The sequence below is a fragment of the Aedes albopictus genome, chromosome 3 (assembly GCF_035046485.1).
Source record: "Aedes albopictus strain Foshan chromosome 3, AalbF5, whole genome shotgun sequence".
Classification (NCBI taxonomy): Eukaryota; Metazoa; Arthropoda; class Insecta; order Diptera; family Culicidae; genus Aedes; species Aedes albopictus.
The window spans coordinates 316,764,008-316,785,387 of record NC_085138.1 but is presented as its reverse complement, the minus strand read 5'-3'; the positions used below and the strand labels follow the sequence as shown (position 1 = coordinate 316,785,387).

General features: G+C 45.4%; 1 protein-coding gene across 8 annotated transcripts in view; it reads left to right on the top strand.

Annotated features, from left to right (window-relative positions):
* The window catches only part of LOC109425656 (protein argonaute-2), a 129,176-nt gene that overhangs the window by 96,632 nt on the left and 11,164 nt on the right, over nucleotides 1-21,380 (top strand). For 2 of the 8 annotated variants that reach the window (XM_029865561.2, XM_029865559.2), the window contains exons 3-9: nucleotides 10,968-11,042; nucleotides 16,738-16,767; nucleotides 17,269-17,887; nucleotides 18,043-18,137; nucleotides 18,204-18,426; nucleotides 18,490-18,735; nucleotides 18,802-18,967. In XM_029865561.2, coding sequence (XP_029721421.2) covers nucleotides 10,968-11,042; nucleotides 16,738-16,767; nucleotides 17,269-17,887; nucleotides 18,043-18,137; nucleotides 18,204-18,426; nucleotides 18,490-18,735; nucleotides 18,802-18,967 — 1,454 coding nt within the window. The remainder of the gene's footprint in view (nucleotides 1-10,967; nucleotides 11,043-16,737; nucleotides 16,768-17,268; nucleotides 17,888-18,042; nucleotides 18,138-18,203; nucleotides 18,427-18,489; nucleotides 18,736-18,801; nucleotides 18,968-21,380) is intronic. The other 6 variants (XM_029865560.2, XM_062842541.1, XM_029865563.2 and 3 more) reach the window with 4 other exon arrangements.

Genomic DNA, 21,380 nt, shown 5'->3' with positions numbered 1-21,380 from the left:
AGCTCCAAAAAGTTTTTTTTTTCAGACACTTCGTCAGAGATTCTTTCAGGAATTCCTTTCCGTGTCCCTTCCGTATTTTTCATGACATTCTTTTAAGTCCTCTTTGAATGCCTGTCGGTGGTTCTTCTGGATTCCTACCAGCATTTTTTCAAGGCTCTAGCAATTATTTCTTAGATCCCTTCCAGATTATCTTCATGGCTTCATGATTTTTGCTGGAGTTTTCTATCCTGCAGTGTTCGTTACAGAGGTATTGCTCTCAGAGGTTCTCCAAGAAATTTTCGTAGGAGGTCCTGGGAGAACTTTTAAAGGTTATTCCTGGATGTCTCTTGTATGATTTTCCGCAATTCCTACAGATGTCCGTTTCAAATTTTCTCATAAAAATTTACGCGGAATTTCTCCCAGAGTTTCTACACGAGTTACAGAAATATCCGTGGGGTTTTTCGAGAGATTTTCACGAGGTCTGCAGAAGTTCCTCTCTGGATATCCTCCAGAGCAGCGGTTTTCAGATCGTGCACCGCGGTGCACCGCGAAGCCATGACAAGTGCACCGCAGCACTTCAGAAAAGTCTTGCAAATTCAAATTTAAATTTAAATTCATTACCTATTTCATGAAAAATAATTCGAATAAATTAGAACAACTGTACTATTGGAAGGTGCTTCAAGGGATTGAGAATAAAATTTCCATTATTCCAGCCGGCAAGTTAAACTCGAATCCAGCAAGAAACGTCTCAGATATTTGCAAAGAATCAAGGAACAAATTGGCCAAAACTCTCCTAATAAATATTATTCTTTTTTTCCAAGATCTCGTAATGTACATGTTCGAGCCCAGCAGGGTGGGTCGAACTACAGCGGACTGTATCAATCGGTTTGGGGTTAACACTCGCGAGAGGAACTAGGATTGGCAAGGGCCAACACTTTTGGGAATCTGAGGTCGAAAAAAATGGCGGAAACACCTTTCGCTTGGCAAGGGCCAACAGGGAGAAAACTTCACGGGAATAACTTGGCAGGGCCAATTCTTCTGGGTATAAAATAGAGCTAGACACGGACGGCTACGCTTCTTAATAACTATACATTTATTAGACCTTCTTCTTTCTTCTCTATTTGAAATTTTCTCTGTAATTGCACTTCTGCTGCTACTGCTGCGATCGGGTGTGCGCGGTTGGATCGACGCTTCGGTTGAGACTGATGTCGCCGCCGCTGTCGCGGTGGCATGAGGTTCGTTGGTGGTAATAGTGCAACTTCGCTGTTAGTGGTGCGCTGGCTCGATTTCGGGTTCGAAGGCGACTCGGGCCGAGGCAGTCGATGACTGGTGGTGGGTTTTTAATGTTGGTGAGACTGATTGCTTGGTGGTGGTGGTTCAACTTCCGACGGTAGACGGAACATACACCCCCCATTGAGATTACTCAAGACTGATTATGGTTCGCTAAGTCAGAGGAGATCGCATTGTCCTCGATGGGCAGCACCGAGATCTTATTGATAGCACGACGATACGTGGCTCCTCCGGTATAAACGTCGACAGCTCTGACTAGACCATCGTCGCCAGGGTAGATCGCTGTAACGCGACCCATCTTCCAGTTGAGTGGAGGTTGATTTCGGTCTTGGAGTAGGACGACCATTCCATTTCGAATGTTAGGCATTTCTCGAAGGTTTTTCTTTCTCGGCTGCAGTGTGTTCAAATATTCCCGGCTCCATGAACGCCAGAAGTGCTCGCGCATGAGCTGGAGGTGCTGCCATCGAGTCAAACGGGTTGCCTTGACGTTCTCGAGGGAAGGTTCGGCCATGGCCGTGAGCGGACGACCGATGAGGTAGTGGGCCGGCGTGATCACCAGTGGGTCCGCAGGATCGTTGGAGATGGTGAACAGTGGTCGAGAATTAAGCACCGCCTCGATCTCGACTAGGACGGTAGTCAGCTCTTCGAAGGTTAACTTCACGGTGCCAACTATGCGCTTCAGATGAGTTTTGGCGGATTTAACTGCGGCCTCCCAGAGACCGCCGAACTCCGGTGCATCCGGCGGAATGAAGTGCCACTCTATCTCGCGGGAGCGGCAGAAATCCTCGATAGTCTTCACAGATTGCTGATCATGAAATTGGCGGAACAGCTCGTTCAGCTCGTGGTGCGCCCCTCGGAAATTGGTGGCGTTATCCGAGTGGAGCTGTTGAACCATTCCCCGTCGGCCGAGAAAACGCTTTAGGGACGCCAAGAAGGCGTCGGTACTCAGGTCGGACACCGCCTCTAGGTGCACGGCCTTGGTTGTCATGCACACGTAGACGGACACGTAAGCCTTGATCAACGCCGGACGGCGTATCCCTTGTCTGATGAGAAACGGGCCAGCGTAATCTACTCCGGTGACGGCAAACGGTGGAGATGGCACAATTCTTGCGGTTGGGAGGTTTCCCATCAGCTGGCTGGTATTAGTCGGGCTGACCCGAAAGCATCTCACGCACTTACGAGTGACTAGTCGGATGGTGGAACGTGCGTTGAGAAGCCAGTAGCGTTGCCGTATGGCGTTCATCAGGCCGGTCTGCCCGACGTGGAGTAGTTCGACATGCATCTGTCGAACTAGTAGTCGTACCACCGGGTCCTTGTCCGGTAGAATGATGGGATGACGGCTTTCGAACGGTAACAGTGAGCGATCTAGACGACCACCCACACGGAGCAGACCATCGATGTAGACTGGACGAAGGTTTGCGAGGTTTTTGCAAGGTTCGTTGCCAACGACTCGTTGGATTTCGTCCGCCAAATGAACGAGTTGGATCACGTGAATGATGATTTCAGTTGAACGACGCAGCTCGCCGACGGTCAGATGCAGGCTCGTCACACGCTGGGTTGGAGGTTTGCGGCAGTTTCCAACGAACCGGAGTACATACCCCATGATACGCTGAATCGTCCTGAAGCAACTAAATCGGGAGAAGAACTGGAATGCGTCGATACTTACAGCCGTAGTTGCGGTTACTCCCTTGAGCTCGGGTAGTTCATCTTCGGGAACAGGTTCTGGCGATACCACCTCGTACTCTGCTTGGTGAAGATATTCTGGGCCGTTCCACCAAAGGGTGTTGTTTTTAAGCGCTTCAGGCAGTTGGCCTCGAGAAACGATATCGGCTGGGTTCTGTTGGGATCGGACATACTCCCATCGGTAGTCTCCAGTGTGTTCTTGGATCACAGCGATTCGGTTTCGTACAAATAACTCCAACTGGTTGAGCGGCTTTTGGATCCAGGCCAGAACAATGGTACTGTCGCACCACAGCACGATTTCACGGAACGACATGTCCAGGGCTGGTACCACCTTTCGCGCCAACCGGGTGAGCAGGAGAGCGGCGCACAACTCCTTCCGCGGGATGGACAGGTCATGTAGAGGGGCCAGTTTAGATTTGCTGGTGAGGATTCGCAGCTTCGCTGACCCATCGGAGAATAGACTTCGCAAATAGATGCAGGCTCCATACGCCACGGTGGAGGCGTCTGAAAACCCGTGTAATTCGTACGCAACTACTCCGTCGAAGGTTACGCACCTTGGGATACCTATGCGGTGCAAATGTGACAAGGATGCTTGAAGTTCTTGCCACTCTTGTGCGGTTGCTTCGTCGACTAGGTCGTCCCAGCCAGTCTTGAGTTTCCACAATCGCTGGGCTAGGAGCTTCGCCAATACGATGACCGGTGACACTAAGCCGAGTGGATCGAAAAATTTGGCGATCTCCGAGTACATCACTCGCTTCGTGACTCGTTGCTGGTCGGCTGCGGTTGTTGGCTTCGGATGGTTGGCGATGAACAGTGTGTCAGCGCTCGGGTCCCACATCAGACCAAGCACCTTGATGGCCTCGTTTACTCCTCGTTCCTCCATTGGGAGCTTCTTCTCTCGGTCTTCTTCCGGAATGTGCTCGAGAAATTCTTGGGAATTCGAGCACCACTTGTGGATCGGGAACCCTCCTCGGTTGAGGAGTTCATTCAGCTGCCGTTGGGCATCGATGGCGTCGTCCACCGAATCCGCGCCGGAGAGTACATCATCGATGTATGTTTCTTCTTTCACGATACGGGAGGCGATCGGAAAGGCGCCTCCGTCTTCTTCCACGAGTTGCATCAAGCACCTAGTGGCCAAGAATGGCGCCGATGCGGTACCATAGGTAACGGTACACAGCTCCAGAACCCGCAGTGGTTGGGACGGGTGTGGTCTCCAGAATATACGCAGAAATCGACGATCTTCCTTTGCATGGACGACCTGACGGTACATTTTGGATACGTCTCCGGAAAATGCTATTTTATACTTCCGGAAGCGTAGGATGATGAAGTACAGATCATTCTGGATGACGGGCCCAACTTGCAGTACATCGTTCAGGGACAGTTCAGAAGGAGAAAACTTGGCGCTGGCGTCGAACACAACTCGACACTTCGTGCTCGAACTTGAAGGCCGCAACACCGCGTGGTGCGGCATGTAATACGCAAGTTGGTTTGGAGGATCTTCGGCTTCATGGATTTCGTGGCAGTGTCCAAGAGCTTCATATTCGCGGAGGAACTCCACATACTGCTGCTGGAGGTCGGAATTTCGGACGAGTCGCTTCTCCAGCATCAGGAATCGTTTGAGTGCCAAAGTGCGACAGCTATCCAGCTGGTCCAAGTTATCCTTGAACGGCAGCCGGACGATGAATCTGCCGTTCGCGTCTCGTTGATACGTAGATAGGAAATGGGCTTCGGTTGCCATCTCTTCGGTCGAAAGCTTCGGGACGTTTGGCACTTCCTCAATTTGCCAGAACTGTTGCATCATCTTTTCGATATCGTCTACGGATGCGTGGTTGGCTTGTTGCACGGAAACGTTGGCTACTTGCGGCTCGACGATGACTCCGGACACGATCCACCCAAAATGGGTTTCACGCAGGAGCGGAAGGTTGTCCGCTAGATTGATCTGACTCGGCTTGAGAATGTCGAAAAATAGCTCAGCTCCAATCAGCAAGTCCACTTTGTCCGGCGTGTGGAATGTGGGGTCGGCCAATATGACACCGTCGGGGATGTCCCAGCGGTCGATGTTTATCTTCGACGAAGGAATCATGCCTGTCACTTTCGGAGTTACTAGGCACTCGAGGCTTGCTCGGAAGCTGGATACTCGAGACTGAATCCTCAGGCTCACTTTATCACGCGCGAGAGTGCGCAAAGCATTGATCCCGGTGATCGGAACGTTTGCTGGTTTCTTCGGTAAGTCCAGGCGGTCGATCAACTCTTCAGTGACAAAATTCACCTGAGAGCCGCTATCCAGCAGGACGCGGCATGGATGTGGCTGGTTCTTCTTATCGAACACCTGTACGACTGCGGTGAGCAGCAGTACTGTTTTCGATGTCTTGGCGAAGTTCGATGAGCAGGTGGTGGATACGGGTTGATCAACGGCAGTAGGATTCTCCTGCACCTCTGTCGGTTGAGCCGGAACATCTGGAACCGGTGGTCTTACCGCGGTTTCCGCGGGGAGAGAAACATTGGATCGCGTATCCTGGTGGAGTGCTCCATCATCGTGGAGCAATGTATGGTGCCAGCGTTGACACTTGCGGCACGTCTTGTCGGATGGACACTCTCGAGAGCGGTGCCCCTTACGCAGGCAGTTGAAGCAAAGTCCTGCAGCTCGGATCTTTTCGTTTCTCTGGGGAGGCGTCAAGTTGCTTAACGCCGTGCACTGTATGTTTCGGTGAGCACCACCGCAAATCTCACACTCCTGCGAGACAGTTGTGGAAACCGCATGGCTCTTCAGCGGTGAATTCTTCGGAGGCAGTTGGAGTTGCTTCGGCTTCGCTGCAGGGTTCGCTGGGTGGAAGGCTTCCTCACAGTTCTCCAGAATCTGGCACCTCGACTTAAGGAAATCGATAGTCGGCATGTATTTGGGAAGATCACCTTTCTTCTGCGTTCCTTCCCAGGCCTTTCGGGTGGACTTGTCAAGCGCCGAAACGATCAGGTACACGACCATGTGCTCCGAAACTCCCGTCATTTCTTGTTTAAGGTACCGGAGGCTTTCGACGTGTCGAGTCGCTTCGTTGAGGAGCGCCCGTAGCTCCTTATGGGACTCCGATGCCATCTTTCTTAGGTAGAGCAACCCACGGATGTGAGTTTCCACAATCACGCGCCGATTTTCGTAGCGATCCGTCAAAATGTCCCAAGCGTGGTCGTAGTCGCCCTCACTTAGGACCTTGATGTCCAGCACTCCAGCGGCCTCGCCGATCAGCGCCTTGTCGAGGTGATAGAGTTTGATCGCGTCACTATCCCCCGAGTTGGCCATCAAATCTTGAAAAATGGCCTTGAATTTGGGCCAGGCGGCATAGGTGCCGTCGAATGTCGGAATTGGCGCTTTCAGTGGCTGCTGCTGGATGACGACTTGAGGAGCAGCGGCACCGTGAGGAGAATTCGGGGTTTTACTCACCGGTTCTGCATCCAAAATGAGCGCTTCGACGATATTGGAAATATCGTAATGAAGATCCTCGAAATCCGCATACTCATTTTCCTGATCTTCCATTGCTTCGTCCGGTACCAGTCCCACGATTTTGGTGTGGAGTTGGCTGTATTCCGTGTAGATCGCAGAAATGCTTTTGGAAAGCACATTCAGTTGCGGCAATCCAATCGCGTTGGTTTGAACCAACGTCCTTTTGATTCGAAGCAGCTTGCTTTTCACTTGGGAGCGCTGCCGGACGGCCCTGTCGTACTCCTTTCGTGTGGCTTCATCCATTATTGCCTCCCAATCGGCGAAACCGTGAAACGATCCGGAACTTGCAACGGACGTTGTGGCTTCAAGGTAATTTTCTTGTTGCTCTTCACTGTCACTGATTGTCTTTTGCTGCGACCGTGTCACAGGTGGCATTTATATCCACTTTTTTCGCACTTTATGGCAATCACGCGCGAACACTTGCCTTCCAGAATTCGAAATCGTCACTTTTGCACATCCGATTTATTTTCTTCCCGAAAAAACCGCGACAAACGTTTTGCTCGGGCACTCGCAGCAGCGGTAGCAGATTGTTTTGGTTTGGTCCAGTTTCACTTTTGGTCCTAGTTTTCTTCGTTTGCGTAGCTCGTCTCGTGCCGTCTCACACAAGTTTGTGTGTTCTTCACTTTTACCGCGACGACGGTCGGTAGTCGGTGGTTCGATCGTCACACACACCACAGATTTGCTTTCACTTTCGTTCAACCGACTGGCGGTCGGCTTTTGAACAGTCTCACACACACACTTTTGCCAAGGCAACGGTTGGCGTTCGGCAAATGGAGGAATTTTCTTCTTTGTGCCACTCGGGCGGTGGCTCGATTCAACTAGAATCGTCACTATTCACTTTACTGGTTTCGCCGCGCGGTCGGCGGCAGAATCCAGACACGGGAAATGCACTTCCAATCCGGTTCGGGATGGACCATATGTTCGAGCCCAGCAGGGTGGGTCGAACTACAGCGGACTGTATCAATCGGTTTGGGGTTAACACTCGCGAGAGGAACTAGGATTGGCAAGGGCCAACACTTTTGGGAATCTGAGGTCGAAAAAAATGGCGGAAACACCTTTCGCTTGGCAAGGGCCAACAGGGAGAAAACTTCACGGGAATAACTTGGCAGGGCCAATTCTTCTGGGTATAAAATAGAGCTAGACACGGACGGCTACGCTTCTTAATAACTATACATTTATTAGACCTTCTTCTTTCTTCTCTATTTGAAATTTTCTCTGTAATTGCACTTCTGCTGCTACTGCTGCGATCGGGTGTGCGCGGTTGGATCGACGCTTCGGTTGAGACTGATGTCGCCGCCGCTGTCGCGGTGGCATGAGGTTCGTTGGTGGTAATAGTGCAACTTCGCTGTTAGTGGTGCGCTGGCTCGATTTCGGGTTCGAAGGCGACTCGGGCCGAGGCAGTCGATGACTGGTGGTGGGTTTTTAATGTTGGTGAGACTGATTGCTTGGTGGTGGTGGTTCAACTTCCGACGGTAGACGGAACAGTACATTTACAAGCACCCTACAAGGCATCTCCAATGTATCTTCAATGAATTCGTTAAAAAAATCTCAGAAGAAATCTTACTAATATTTCTGTGGCTTTGCTTAATACCAGAGAAGGAACTATCACTGTTCTCGAAATCAGTTAACCAAGAATTCTACTGATAACGTATTTATGATTTTCAAAGAAATCTCCTTCCGAATTGACAAGAAAGCCTGGAAGAAATTAATCAAAAATATTGTCAATATATGCCAAAGTTCTGAAAAAAAAAAACCAAATAAAATAAAATAATCCAAGTGTCTTGCTAGAAATTTTTAAGAAATATGGTAAAAGTCTTGGAAAAACGTCTATCAAAAAACCACACTAGAAATAATACAGTAGTCTTCAAAGGACTTCCCTGAGGTTCTTGAAAAATAAATACCACTAATTCAGCTCAAGATTTCATTCAGCGTTTATAAAGATCTTGTCTGTAAGTTTTCAGAAACATTCCTGAGCAAGATATATTCCAAGTCGAATAACTATGTCACTTCACTATGCTCCGATAAATGATGAAAAACGTAAGACAGTGCCATAATTCGTGGAAAAAAAGTAATGACGAGTGTATGCACTTTGGAAATGCTGTGAAAAAGAAGACAGCTTTTGACGAATTTATAATTGTTTTTTTTTAACAATAATGAACTTGTGCACCGTGGAGCGATTTATTTTCAAAAAGTGCACCGCGAGCCGAAATGTCTGAAAACCCCTGCTCCAGAGGTTTTTCCTGTATCCAGACCCCTCACGTGATTTCCCCCGGAATACCTCAAGTATTTTCTTCAAGCATGTTTTGTCAGCTTTCGTCTAGAGCTTCTCCTGGGATTTGTACATTCCTTCCTGGTTGAGGCTTCCGGAATGTTTCGCTGTAATTCTTCTGAGATTTCTCTTGGAGGATAATTCTCAGAGTTCTTCCGGGGAACCGCACTGGAAATTGTCACGGTATTCCTCATGGTGTTCCTATTGGGATATCTCTAGTAATTATTCCTGGAGTTCTTGTCGGCCTTGTCTCGGAATAGCTGCTCGGAATAAGCTTTAATTTAGCTGATATACTTTAAGAAGACTCCCGGTATAAACTACGGGAAAACCCCTGTGAGGAAGAAATCCCGAAAAATTCTCTAAAAAATTCCTGGAACAACTTCTGCAGACGTCTCGCAAAAATCCCGGAAAAAAACTATAGGAAGACTATCTCGGAAAACCACTATTAGGAACTTCCCTGCAAGAATTTTGGGAGAATTTTAGATGGATCTCCGGAAGGAATCCCACGAGAAACTGTGGAAACAATACCGGGAAAATCTCTAAAAGAAATTCTGGCTGGTGCTTCTGCAGAAACCCCGGGAAAAACTACTGCAGAACTCCTAGGAGGAACTCTGGTAGAAATGCCAGGAACAACTCCCGAACGAAATTCTGGAAGAAGCGAATCTGGGAAAATCCTGGATGGATTCTTGGGAGAAACCCCAGAGGAAACCCAGAGAGAAACTTTGTCAAACTTCCAAAGAATATTCTTAGATAAATTTGAGAATGAAATCGTAGCAAGAATTCTAGTATTAGCATTATGCAAGTCACACAAATTCATAGATGTTACAGTCCCAGACCGCTGTTATGAGAACTGCCTCCTTCCCGTCCGTGGCTAAAACACAGAGATTTGGGGCTAATCGTTGACTCTAAGACCACATTGACGCAGTCCACCAACAGTCGAAAGCTGTCATGGCTATGTCCTTGGATGGGATGTGAAAGATTAGTTAGATTAGACACCTAAGATAGGTATGTAGAGGCCACTGCGTCCTCTCAGGCCTGTAATTGTGTATTATTATTGGAAGGGTTAAGTCCAAAGGATACGTTTGAGTATAGGCACCAAAACGATATACATGAATAAATTCTCTAAATCATACGAATTTCAGTACTCTCGAGACGAAATTGTTGATTTTCATTTGCGTCTCCCGGATATCCAGCAAGATTTCTCTCAGAAACTTGCGGGGTTTCTTCAAGAATTTCTCACGAGGATGCAGAAATTCCTTTTGGGATTTTTTCCAGAGGTTTTCTCTGTATTGCTTCCAGAGTCCCTCCCTCACGGGATTTCTCCAGGAGTATCTGTAGTAATTTGTTCAAGCAGTTTTTATGATCTTTCGTCTAGAGTTTCCCCCGAGATTTTTACAGGACCTTCTCTTGGAATCTTTCTTAAAGATTCTTTTGAATTCTCTCGAAGTTTCCCCTGAGATTACGCTCGACCGGGACTTCTCTTAGCAGATTTTTTCCCGGTGTTGCTCCCGGGATGACGAAGGTTATTGGAAAGGCATCTCCGAATCCCTGAAAGAACTTTGGAGGAATTTTGAAAGAATGCCGCGAGACACTGTTGTAACAATACCGGAATACATCTGCAAGAAATCGTGAGAGGTACTTCTGCTGAAAACCCCATGAAATACTTTTGCAGAATTCCGGAAGAAACTCTGGGAGCAAATCTGGGGAAACCCCTGGATGAAATTTTGGGAGAAACTCCTGGAGATATCCAGAACGAAACTATGTCAATCTTCCACGTTAGATCTATGTATTAATCAAGATGTTTAAGAATATGAAAGCAATGGGTGAAGACTTTCATCAATATCTGTTTCAATTATGTGTAGATATTTCTCAGTTTAGGTTGATTCGACATGATGTACAATAATCACAAACGTGAACGTTTACAACACATTCTTGTAACTAGTTAGTCACTTTTTATTTTTCCCGGTTGCATTGTTTTGATTCCCGCCTTCGTGTGATTTCTGTTTCTGTTTCCTCCAGTTTTCATTTTTGTCACAATGAGTTGATTGACACCATTTTTACCATTTTCTCTAATTTGACCGATAACGATGCCGAATGGTGGGTTCCATTTTGCGGAACCGGAAACGAGAGAAGGAAGTTGTTCGTCCATCGTTGTATGTCGTCGTGTTTGCAGCTGTCACGCGAAAAAAAAGAACGTTTTTCGAGAAGATTTTCTGTTATTGTTTTTCTCTCTTTTTTCTTTCTTTTTTATAGAAACACCATGGAATACTTCGCCGCCAAGGCCTCCAAGTCCGACTCAGTCGCAGACCAGCTTCGATACACTCTCACGTAAACAACCGACCAAAAAATCATTGATTTGAACCTTTTTTGTGAAAAACACCACACGTTAAAACTTTAGACTCTTTCGAATGTTCATAAATCGAAGTGGCAAAAAAAAAAACAGGGAGCGATTTGTATAGCTTTCCGCTCGATTGGTTTATGAATGTTTTGAAAGTTTCAAAATTTGCTTAGGGATTCGAGATAGGGTTCTAAATTTCATAGGAAATGTTCGAAGAGATTTCAATTTGGATTCGTAACAGATGGAAATCTCTTCGTGTGATAACAATGAAATGATAAACATATGAATTTATGATACCGTTCGAAAAAGCTAAAATTTTAATGTGAAGAAAATACATAAAACCACAGAGTGCCTTATTAGCTCGATAGTAGCTGTCGTCAGGGAACACACAATTTAGAAAAAGAGAGAGAGAGTCATGATGCGTTTTCATACTAGAAACATTTTTCACCAATTTCGTTCGGTTCGAAACTTTCCTTTTGATTTGTCAAACCTTTACAAACCTAGATATTTTGATTGTGCGTGTGTGTGAGTGGACTTCGAGTTTAGATTTTGAGCGAGAACGAGATTTTCCTTGCCCAGAACAATACTATGGATCAATGTCACACAACGAAACCATTTCAACTCTCAACTCATTCCAACAAATACATAGTAGCAATGTCGCTCGTTCGTTCGTACGTTTGTTCGTTCGCCCGCTCGTGTCATTTCATAAGACAACGCCATCGAGATATACCACATCATGTTGCGTTTGTTGCTATCAAATACATAGACTGACCCATCATCACTGTTTCGTATATTGTTCTGCAAAGTGGATTGATAGTTGTGTCTCTTGTGCAAAGCAGTTCTTTCAGTTTTTGTTGGTTTTACTTTCCGTTTTATTGTTGTACATATCGGCGACGTCATTATATTGGTTCACACCGCACTAAAATTAGATTAATTTAATTAAAAGTTAATTTTGAATTACTTCCTTAACTGCTAATTATATTTACTGTCGTAATCAATGCACTTCCGTTTTTTTTTGTTCACACAAGCAACTACTGGTGGTTTTAATGTATATTTCTTATTATTTATATTTCATTTGTACATATTAGTTAATGAATAACTCATGCTGACTCACTCATATTTTTATCTCAAAATAACAGCTAATAACCCAAATTTATTTTACAGGTTCTGTTGTGAAAATGGCTCTCTGCTGCATTCTAGCGGTTTCGAACATTATTGTTGCTTTAGTTTCACTGTGAGACATCGGAAATTGTTTTTATGAAGTAAGACAAGCGTATCATTGCTCTAATACGTACGCTACTATAATCATTGTATCCGAGAATAGATGATTACGAAACCAATTGCACTGAACTGTAACTCATCCTAAAACCGAATGACGATCATCTCAATCGTGTATAAGTCGACGTGTGCTGAGTGAATTGATACTGGTTGTAAAGCGAAAGCAGCACAGCTGCGCCGAACATATGCATCGATAGCGTAACCAGTTCCTGGATCATCATAATCGTGTTGTTAACGAATTTTTACTTACATGTCCTTTTTTGGACATGTCGGCTTTTTTGGAAAGTCACATTATGTTATAAAGCTTAGCGATTGAAATTTTAGCTATTGTTCCCGTGCAATAGACGTAAAATCATAAAAATAAACAAACCGAACAGCATTTCAATCTAAATAGGTACAGTTCCCCTACTGTTATTTGAACGGATACTGATTGTTTTTTTTCTGAGATGTTCTTACTTTCGAACGTTGAAATGTATTTCACATTTGAACTGTTTCTGCTTCTCAACCAAAATTAGGCGCCGGATGAAAAATATCACTACTTTTATTTCCATTGTGTCAAAAGTACTATGAGTTAATTCATATCCAGTTTCGTCTAAAAATGATTCTCCAATAATTGCAGAGAATACAAGTTCATGAACATTCCTATGACCTTGTATAGATGTTTATTTTGTTCCATTTAATGAACTTCTATTCGAGTTTCTTCAAAAATGTATGCAAGACTTCTTTGAAAACTCGTCTAGATTTACTCGAGAATATCTAAATATTTGATTCAGAAACTTTTCGATTTCTCAAAAGACTCCTGAAATTTTGCCTGAATTTCTTTTGGAGTTTGAAATTTTGAAAATCGGTAGTTTCAGACATTGTTGAAAATATTCAATATGGCCGATCCAACACTCGATACCTACAAATAGTACCTCTATCTTTCCCCTTTCAACATCATTCCGTTTTGAGGAGATCATTGAAGAAACTTCCATGTTATTACAGCTCGACTGGGCCTATGAATGATAAAAATCAAACGATTTGCCGAAATAGTTGCCGAACCGTCAAGCGTCGCACGAATCAGTCTAATCAGCTTCGCCGGAAAACCATGTTCGATCATAATCTGCCATAACTAATTTCTCTTCACTGAATCGTACGCCGCCTTGAAATCAATAAACAGATGATGGGTCTGCAAGTTGTACTCCCGAAATTTATCGAGAATCTGCCGCAGGGTGAACATCTGATCCGTGTTGATCGGCCATCACGAAAACCCGCCTGGTATTTGCCGACGAAGGACTCCTCAATCGGCCTCAGTCTGTTAAACAGAATTTCGGACAAAATTTTGTACACTGAATTGAGATGTGTTATTCCTCTGTAATTCGCGCACTCCAGTCGATGCCCTTTTTTGTATAGAGGGCAAATGAGACCATTCAACCAACTAGCAGGCAGTTCTTCCTTTTCCCATATATTCAATACAATATGGTGCAAGAGTTGATACAGCTGCTCACTACCGTGCTTGAGAAGCTCGACCGGGAGTTCGTCCTTTCCAGCAGCCTTATGGTTCTTCAGCCCTCTAATGGCTGTCCTGACCTCGTCTAGCGTTGGAGTTTCCACAGCTTGTCCGTCGTCGTCGATTCGAATTCTGAATGTCGCTCTTCTATTCCCACAACTCTTCGAAGTGCTCTCTCCACCTGGCAGCCACCATTGCAATGCATTGTTTTGTCTGTCAGCAAATTTCCGTGACGACGACCGTAAACGTTGCACATAATGGGAGAAGGCGCTGTTTTTCTCCGCACGCCATTGACAGTTTCGTAAAATCTGCGCATATCATTCTGCTCATACTTTCTTGCGCCTGAGCAATCACATTTTCCTCACGGTGTTTTTTCTTTCTGCGATGGATTCGTTTTTCGGCTGCTCTCGCTTCCCTATATCGCTCCCTGCTCTGTCGGGTCCCAGACACCAGCATCTGGCTTCTGGCGACATTCTTCTCATCCGTTACCCTCTGACACTCCTCATCGAACCACCCGTTTCTAGGTCGTCTTCGAGCAGTGCCTAGGGAACGTCCATAAATTACGTCACGCGAAAATTGTCCATTTTCAACCCCCCCTCCCCCCTATGTCACACTTTTTGTATGAGAATTTTGAAATTTTTGTATGGGTTGTCACACTTTGCTCAACCCCCCCTCCCCCTAAAAGCGTGACGTAATTTATGGACGTTCCCCTATCACCTCCCGCGCTGCCGTACGTACTCATCGCTCCGTTGATAGACTCCCACAGAGTGTTGTGATTATCGCTCTCGTTGATTTCACTTATCCGCTGGTTCAGCTTCTGGTGATAGTCACCTACCGTACCGATATTGAAAGCATCGATCGCCGATGTTGAAAAGCATCGATCGCCGGTTCTTAGAGTCCGACACGGTTGATAACCGAGCTAGAATCTTACTAACTACGAGGCAGTGATCTGAGTCGATGTTGGGACCCCTAAAAGTTCTAACATCAATGACGTCCGAGAAGTGTCGGCCATCTACCAGCACATGATCGATTTGGTTGCAAACTTCGCCATTTGGGTGTCTCCAGGTGTGCTTGTGGATATTCCTGCGTGCAAAGTAGGTGCTACTACTAGTCTCATGCCGGTGTCGTTTGTGACGGAGTGAAGGCTCTCCGTATCGATGATTGTACGGAAAAAGTCCTCTCTTCCGACCTGCGCGTTGGCGTCACCGATGACGATCTTAACGTCATGTTTTGGTCATTCTCCATAGGTCTTGTCAAGGCATTCGTAAAACGCATCCTTCACGTCATCGTTTTTGTCGTTGGTCGGCGCATAGACATTGATCAGGCTGTAGTTGAAAAATTTGCCTCGAATCCTCACCTCAATCCAGCTGAAGTCAGAAGGACAACAGTGCCCAGGCTGCACTACCAGCTAAGCACACAACTATTAGCTGGCGGTCTTTGTCATCGCTTGACCCGTGGAAGCAAGAGGTAGGAACTTGTGAGGACCAGAGCTATGTTGGACGCTCTCCTTATCGACTCACCGTTTTGCAGCCCAATGTTTTTATGCCAATTTCTCAATGCAATTCTAAAGAAATCTTGGGAACATTTTTGTAAAAGCGTTTGGAAGGATTCCTGACGAAACTCTTAGAGGAACATTCTGTTAAGCAACTTTTGCCAGAATTAGATACATTTTGAAGGAATGTCTGAAGCGGTCAGTAGGATGTCGAATCACTTGGGCAGAGGCTGGTGTTTTGAGAACTTTTCCGCTATAACTCCGTCAATTTAAAACCAATTGACTTGACGTTTTGCACATGGTTAGATGTGATTAGATATTATACGTATTACGTACAAAATTATGTCAATTGGTTCAAAGTTTACTGAGATACAGCGGAAAAGTGCCCAAAATAGAAGCACTACCGAGGTGGTTCCACTTCCCTATTCTTCTGCAATGTCGTGATATCTGTTGGGATTGACTACTTTTCTTTCTCATGTGTGATAGGTATTTCTAAAAAAACTCTTTCATCCAGAAACGCTGATCTCATCTAGGAATCTTTCAATGGATTCTTTTGGGAACTGCGCCAGGAATGCTTCCAGTGATCGTTTTAAGGGATTTCGGCAGACGTATCCTACTTACGGACCCAATGTCATCTGTCATTTTTTCATGCACATTCTTCTGAATGTTACTACACACTCCCTGATAAAGTTTTTCCAGGAATTTACGTCTAGAACTAGAATGCTTAACCCTTATGTGGCCGACAAGGTACCCGGGTACCCAGCATACATTTAAAATACACGGTGTAGAAAAAAGCAAAAAGTTTGTCGGACACATAACGGTTAATGAAGTGGAGCTTTCCATGGATTCATTCAAATACTTGTTCTATAAATTTGCTTATCATGATTTGTCTTATACTTTCTATGCTGTAATAGTACGGAATGGAAGAAACTTTTGAATTGAAAATTAAATCTGGAGAACCTTTTGCAAACATCTCCATTTGTCCTGAAGGGTTCAATCATCCAGATCCTGGGGTATGGTTACAGCGATACAATATCTGGAGAATCTTTCTTTGGTTTTGATCACCGTTTACTTTAGTTGTTGGTTTTAATAGGTAAAGCCAACAAATATCAGGAGAAATGTTAGTCGCGTGGGTACTCATGGAGAAAAGTTTACAAGCGACCAAATAAAACGAGTCCGTTTGGTCATTTCTAGGAATCGCAAGCAATGATAAGGAACCTAAGCCAAAGTGATACCTAGTGTGTGAGAATCGATAAAGCATTGAGTGTAGATTGTATTGAACGAAGGAAAACGAGAAGTGATTTGCTGTCGAGTCATTTTCACAACAGAATCGTCAAACGCAAAAGCTGCAATCATGTACTTATATTTTACGTTTTTGAACTGTATGTTTATCATTTTATTATTCTTATTTATCATTTTTCATTAGTTTCTACCGAACAGATAGGATCAATAACAGGTAAATAAACTTTAACTGACCACAAACCCAAGATAGGCCATTTAGGAAAGGGTAACTCATAATTAAGATCTAGGGCGTTACTGTAAATAGCTTTTCTGCAGGAACTAGCTAGTGTAACTGTTGAACGCATCATTATAAAGAAGGTCTTCATTCGCAATTATGATAGTTATAAGCAGGGCGTATCATCTGCTCCCAACTTGTCATGCCATGAATATATTTTAATCACATATCGTTTTCTCTTTTGTTTTACTTTTCTTTTTCCCACTTCCCAATTGCACACATACTCGATTCGATAAACTTGTTCCCATTTTGGTACATACTATTCGATCGATGAAATTCACATCCTTGATAATGTCGGTTTCGTTTTGTTATTTCTCTGATGAATCAAAATAACAAATTCACGAATCCCCCACCGATTGGCCTCCATCCAAATTACACTCGAAAAAAATCAAACAATCGGAACAAAATCCCCCCCAAAAAAATACAAACCGTTCAAAACAGCAGCTCCTCCAGCTGGTGCCACAGTAAACCCCACGCCGGTGTCGACCACTGCCGGAGCGCAGAATGTGGCCAGCAGTGCCCTCGGGGTGGTCCCGGCGACGCCCCCGGCACCCCCGGATCTACCGGTGTTCACCTGTCCCCGGCGGCCGAACCTTGGGCGCGAGGGTCGACCGATCGTGCTGCGTGCCAACCACTTCCAGATAACGATGCCCCGGGGCTTCGTGCACCACTATGACATCAACATCCAGCCGGACAAGTGCCCCCGGAAGGTCAACCGGGAGATCATCGAGACGATGGTGCACGCGTACAGCAAAATGTTCGGCGCGCTGAAGCCGGTGTTCGATGGGCGGAACAATCTGTACACCCGGGACCCGCTGCCGATCGGGAACGATCGTGTCGAGCTGGAGGTAACCCTTCCCGGAGAGGGTAAGGATCGGGTGTTCCGTGTCACCATCAAGTGGGTGGCGCAGGTTTCGCTGTTCAACCTGGAGGAAGCCCTCGAGGGACGCACCCGGCAGATTCCGTACGATGCCATCCTGGCGCTGGATGTGGTCATGAGACATTTGCCGAGCATGACCTACACCCCCGTTGGCAGAAGTTTCTTCAGTTCGCCTGATGGGTAAGTTGGATTACTCGATTGTTGAATTTACAGTGTTTGAATTTATTACATTGTAATAAAACGGATGTTTCATGTAAATACTTCTAAGGGGGTTTAATTATTCGAAATGCTTGATAATACTGTGGCTTATCTGTCTACTCTAAATCTTTCCACAGTTATTACCATCCTCTGGGCGGAGGTCGTGAAGTTTGGTTCGGTTTCCATCAAAGCGTCCGTCCATCGCAATGGAAGATGATGTTGAACATCGATGGTAAGCAACCAGTTGCGCTTCCTGTCCACATCAGACTATGTAATTCTTTTTTTTATCCTCCCCTAGTTTCCGCAACGGCTTTCTACAAGGCCCAACCGGTCATCGAGTTCATGTGCGAGGTGCTCGACATCAGGGATATCAACGAGCAACGGAAACCCCTGACCGATTCTCAACGTGTCAAATTCACCAAGGAAATCAAGGGTCTCAAGATTGAAATCACCCACTGCGGTACGATGCGTCGGAAGTACCGTGTGTGCAACGTGACTCGTCGACCAGCGCAAATGCAATCGTAAGTTACTTCATCGGTTTTCAAGCTAACAAAACATTACATTATCTCCTGTTTCGCCAACAGCTTCCCTCTGCAGCTAGAGAACGGACAAACCGTCGAGTGCACCGTGGCCAAATACTTCCTCGATAAGTACAAGATGAAGCTGCGCTATCCTCATCTGCCGTGTCTGCAGGTCGGCCAGGAGCACAAGCACACCTATCTGCCGCTGGAAGTGTGCAACATCGTGGCCGGGCAGCGGTGCATCAAGAAGCTCACTGATATGCAAACATCCACCATGATCAAGGCCACGGCCAGATCGGCTCCCGATCGGTAAGTTTTCCTTATTACCGCGAAAATGTCGAACTGTTATCTTTGAATCTTGGAAACCACTTTTAGTGAACGCGAAATTAACAATCTGGTTCGTCGGGCCGATTTCAATAACGACGCCTACGTGCAGGAATTCGGTTTGGCCATCTCGAACAGCATGATGGAGGTGCGCGGTCGGGTACTGCCACCGCCGAAGCTACAGTACGGAGGACGCGTTTCCAGCATGAGCGGACAAGTAAGTCTTTTTAAGAGCCTCTTCTCACGACGCGACGAGAATGTGCTACACAACAATACTTTACCAAAAATGGTTGTTTTGCTTATTCTTCTTCTAAGAAGGGTTCTTTTGTTCTGTTTTGTTGCACATTTTTGGTTCTGAACTCTGAACGGGGGGGGGGACCGATGGACGAGGAACTTATATCAGTTTTGTATGGCATTTTTTAAGCTGAGCTCCACGCATCATTCCCACTGTATAGGAAAAGATTTTTTGTTTTTATAATAGGATGTAATTTCCTTCGTAGCATTCATTGGAAAGCTAAGACGCTATCAGGTATCAGTAGGTCGGCACCAGAGGCACGGTCTCCTTCATTTGGGATATTTGTGTCATCGCCATGAACACGATCCTATTCATCAATTACCCGAGAGAAATAGGAAAATAAGGAATGGGATATGAAAAAGGAAAGTAAAGGAATATGATCGTCATAAACGCATAAGCGTACCGTACTAAAATGGGTTCAAACAGCGCCTTGAAAAGGGAACTGTGATAACGCATAAAGCGTAAAGAGAGCCTATAGCTCTTTACCATAGCGGGTAAGAATAACAGAATGTCCTGAAGATTCTGGTTTCTGAAGTCAGTTTCACTTAATAAGTGCTTACCGCGTAGGTACTCGGAAACGCAGTTGCGTAAAACCTGGTCAGTTACATATCAAATGATTCGAAGTTCCATAATCGGATTTACAGCTATTACATACTGCCGAACAATACTGCTGAATATTCACCATGTGATAGCTGAGTCGGCAGTGGCCAGTCAATGCTTCGGCCAGCATGTGGCAATTCTGCTTAGACAGATTTGTTAGATATACCTACTTCGCCACCCCTGGAGATGGCTCAGTATAATACAATTTTGTTTGACGACATGACTCCAAGCTGCTATTCCAATATTGATTATGCTTAGTGGTAACTCAGGTATCAGAAGGCGGGCTCCAGAGGCACGTTATCCTCCATTTGGGACATTTGTGCCATCGCCAAAATAACAGCCTATTTCATCATCTACCTGAGGGAAAAGGAAGGAAAAAGGATTTGGATGGGGATAGGGACAGGTAGGGAAATAGGAAGAATACCCTGGAAGAGGGTACTAACGCACAAGCGTACCACAATGGGTTCAAACACCGCCCTGAAAAGGGCACTGTAATAACGCAAAAAGCGAAAGACAGCCTATAGCTCTTTACCACAGCGGGTTAAGAACAACAGAATATCCTGAAGATTCAGGTTTCTGAAGTCAGTGTTTACCGAATACTCGGAAACGCAGTTGCGCGAAAACTGGACAGTTACATATCAAATGATACGAAGTTCCATAATCGGATTCACAGCTATCACAGGCAAATGAATCAGCTTGCTGAATATTCGCCATGTGACAGCTGAGTCTGCAGTGGCCAGTCAATGCTTTGACCAGCATGCTGCAATTCTGCTTAGACAGATTTGTTAGATACTTCGCCACCCGTAGAGATGGCTCAGTACTATACAATTTGGTTTGGTGACATGACTCCAAACAAAAATATATTACTTTGCCCATTACTGCTGCTGAAGTGCTGATTACACTCCGCACATAAGAGCAAAGATTTCGGCCTGAAAAACGGTGCAGTGTCTACCAAGTGAGTAAGACTGATACAGCCTTAGCTCACGAGAATAAACACCAGCACCTGCTCGACCTTCGAGAAAGGAGCCATCAGTGTAACATACGATGCCGTCTGAAATACTTCTCTCCAGATAACCAGATGTCCACTCTTCCCGGAAAGGGAATTTCGTGGAAAATGTCCTATATGGAAAATTATAAGCAATTGTAAGATCACTTGGAGCAAGGACAACTTTGTCCCAATTCACCAAAAGTGGAAACAACGAGGTGTGTGTTGATATGCGGTTCACAGGAGTTTCCTCTAGTAGACCGAGTACCCGTAACCGGTAAGTGCAATAAAGTGCTTCTTGTTTGAGATGAATGTAGTGGAGCAACGTCAAAGAGAACTTCTAGCGCTGCCGTAGGAGTTTAAGAGAACGCTCCAGACATCGCCATTAAGCACATCCTTTGGAGATGGCCTAATTTTGATTGGACCGTTCTCACTTCACCCTTTTGCCACCACACAAGACATCCATAAGCCAATATTGGCCGAACCACAGTTGTGTAAATCCATTTGATATACTTGGGTTTTAGACCCCAAGTTGTACCAAAAGTACGCCGGCATTGCTCGAAAGCCATACAAGCTTTCTTGATTCTGAACTCAATGTGAGGTGTCCAGGAAAGCTTGGAATCAAGAATGACTCCAACGTACTTTGCCTGTTCAGTCACATCGATTTCAGAATCAAAGAGACGCAAAGGTCGAACGCCATTACGGTTTCGCTTTTTCGTGAAAAGAACAATAGATGTTTTACTCGGATTA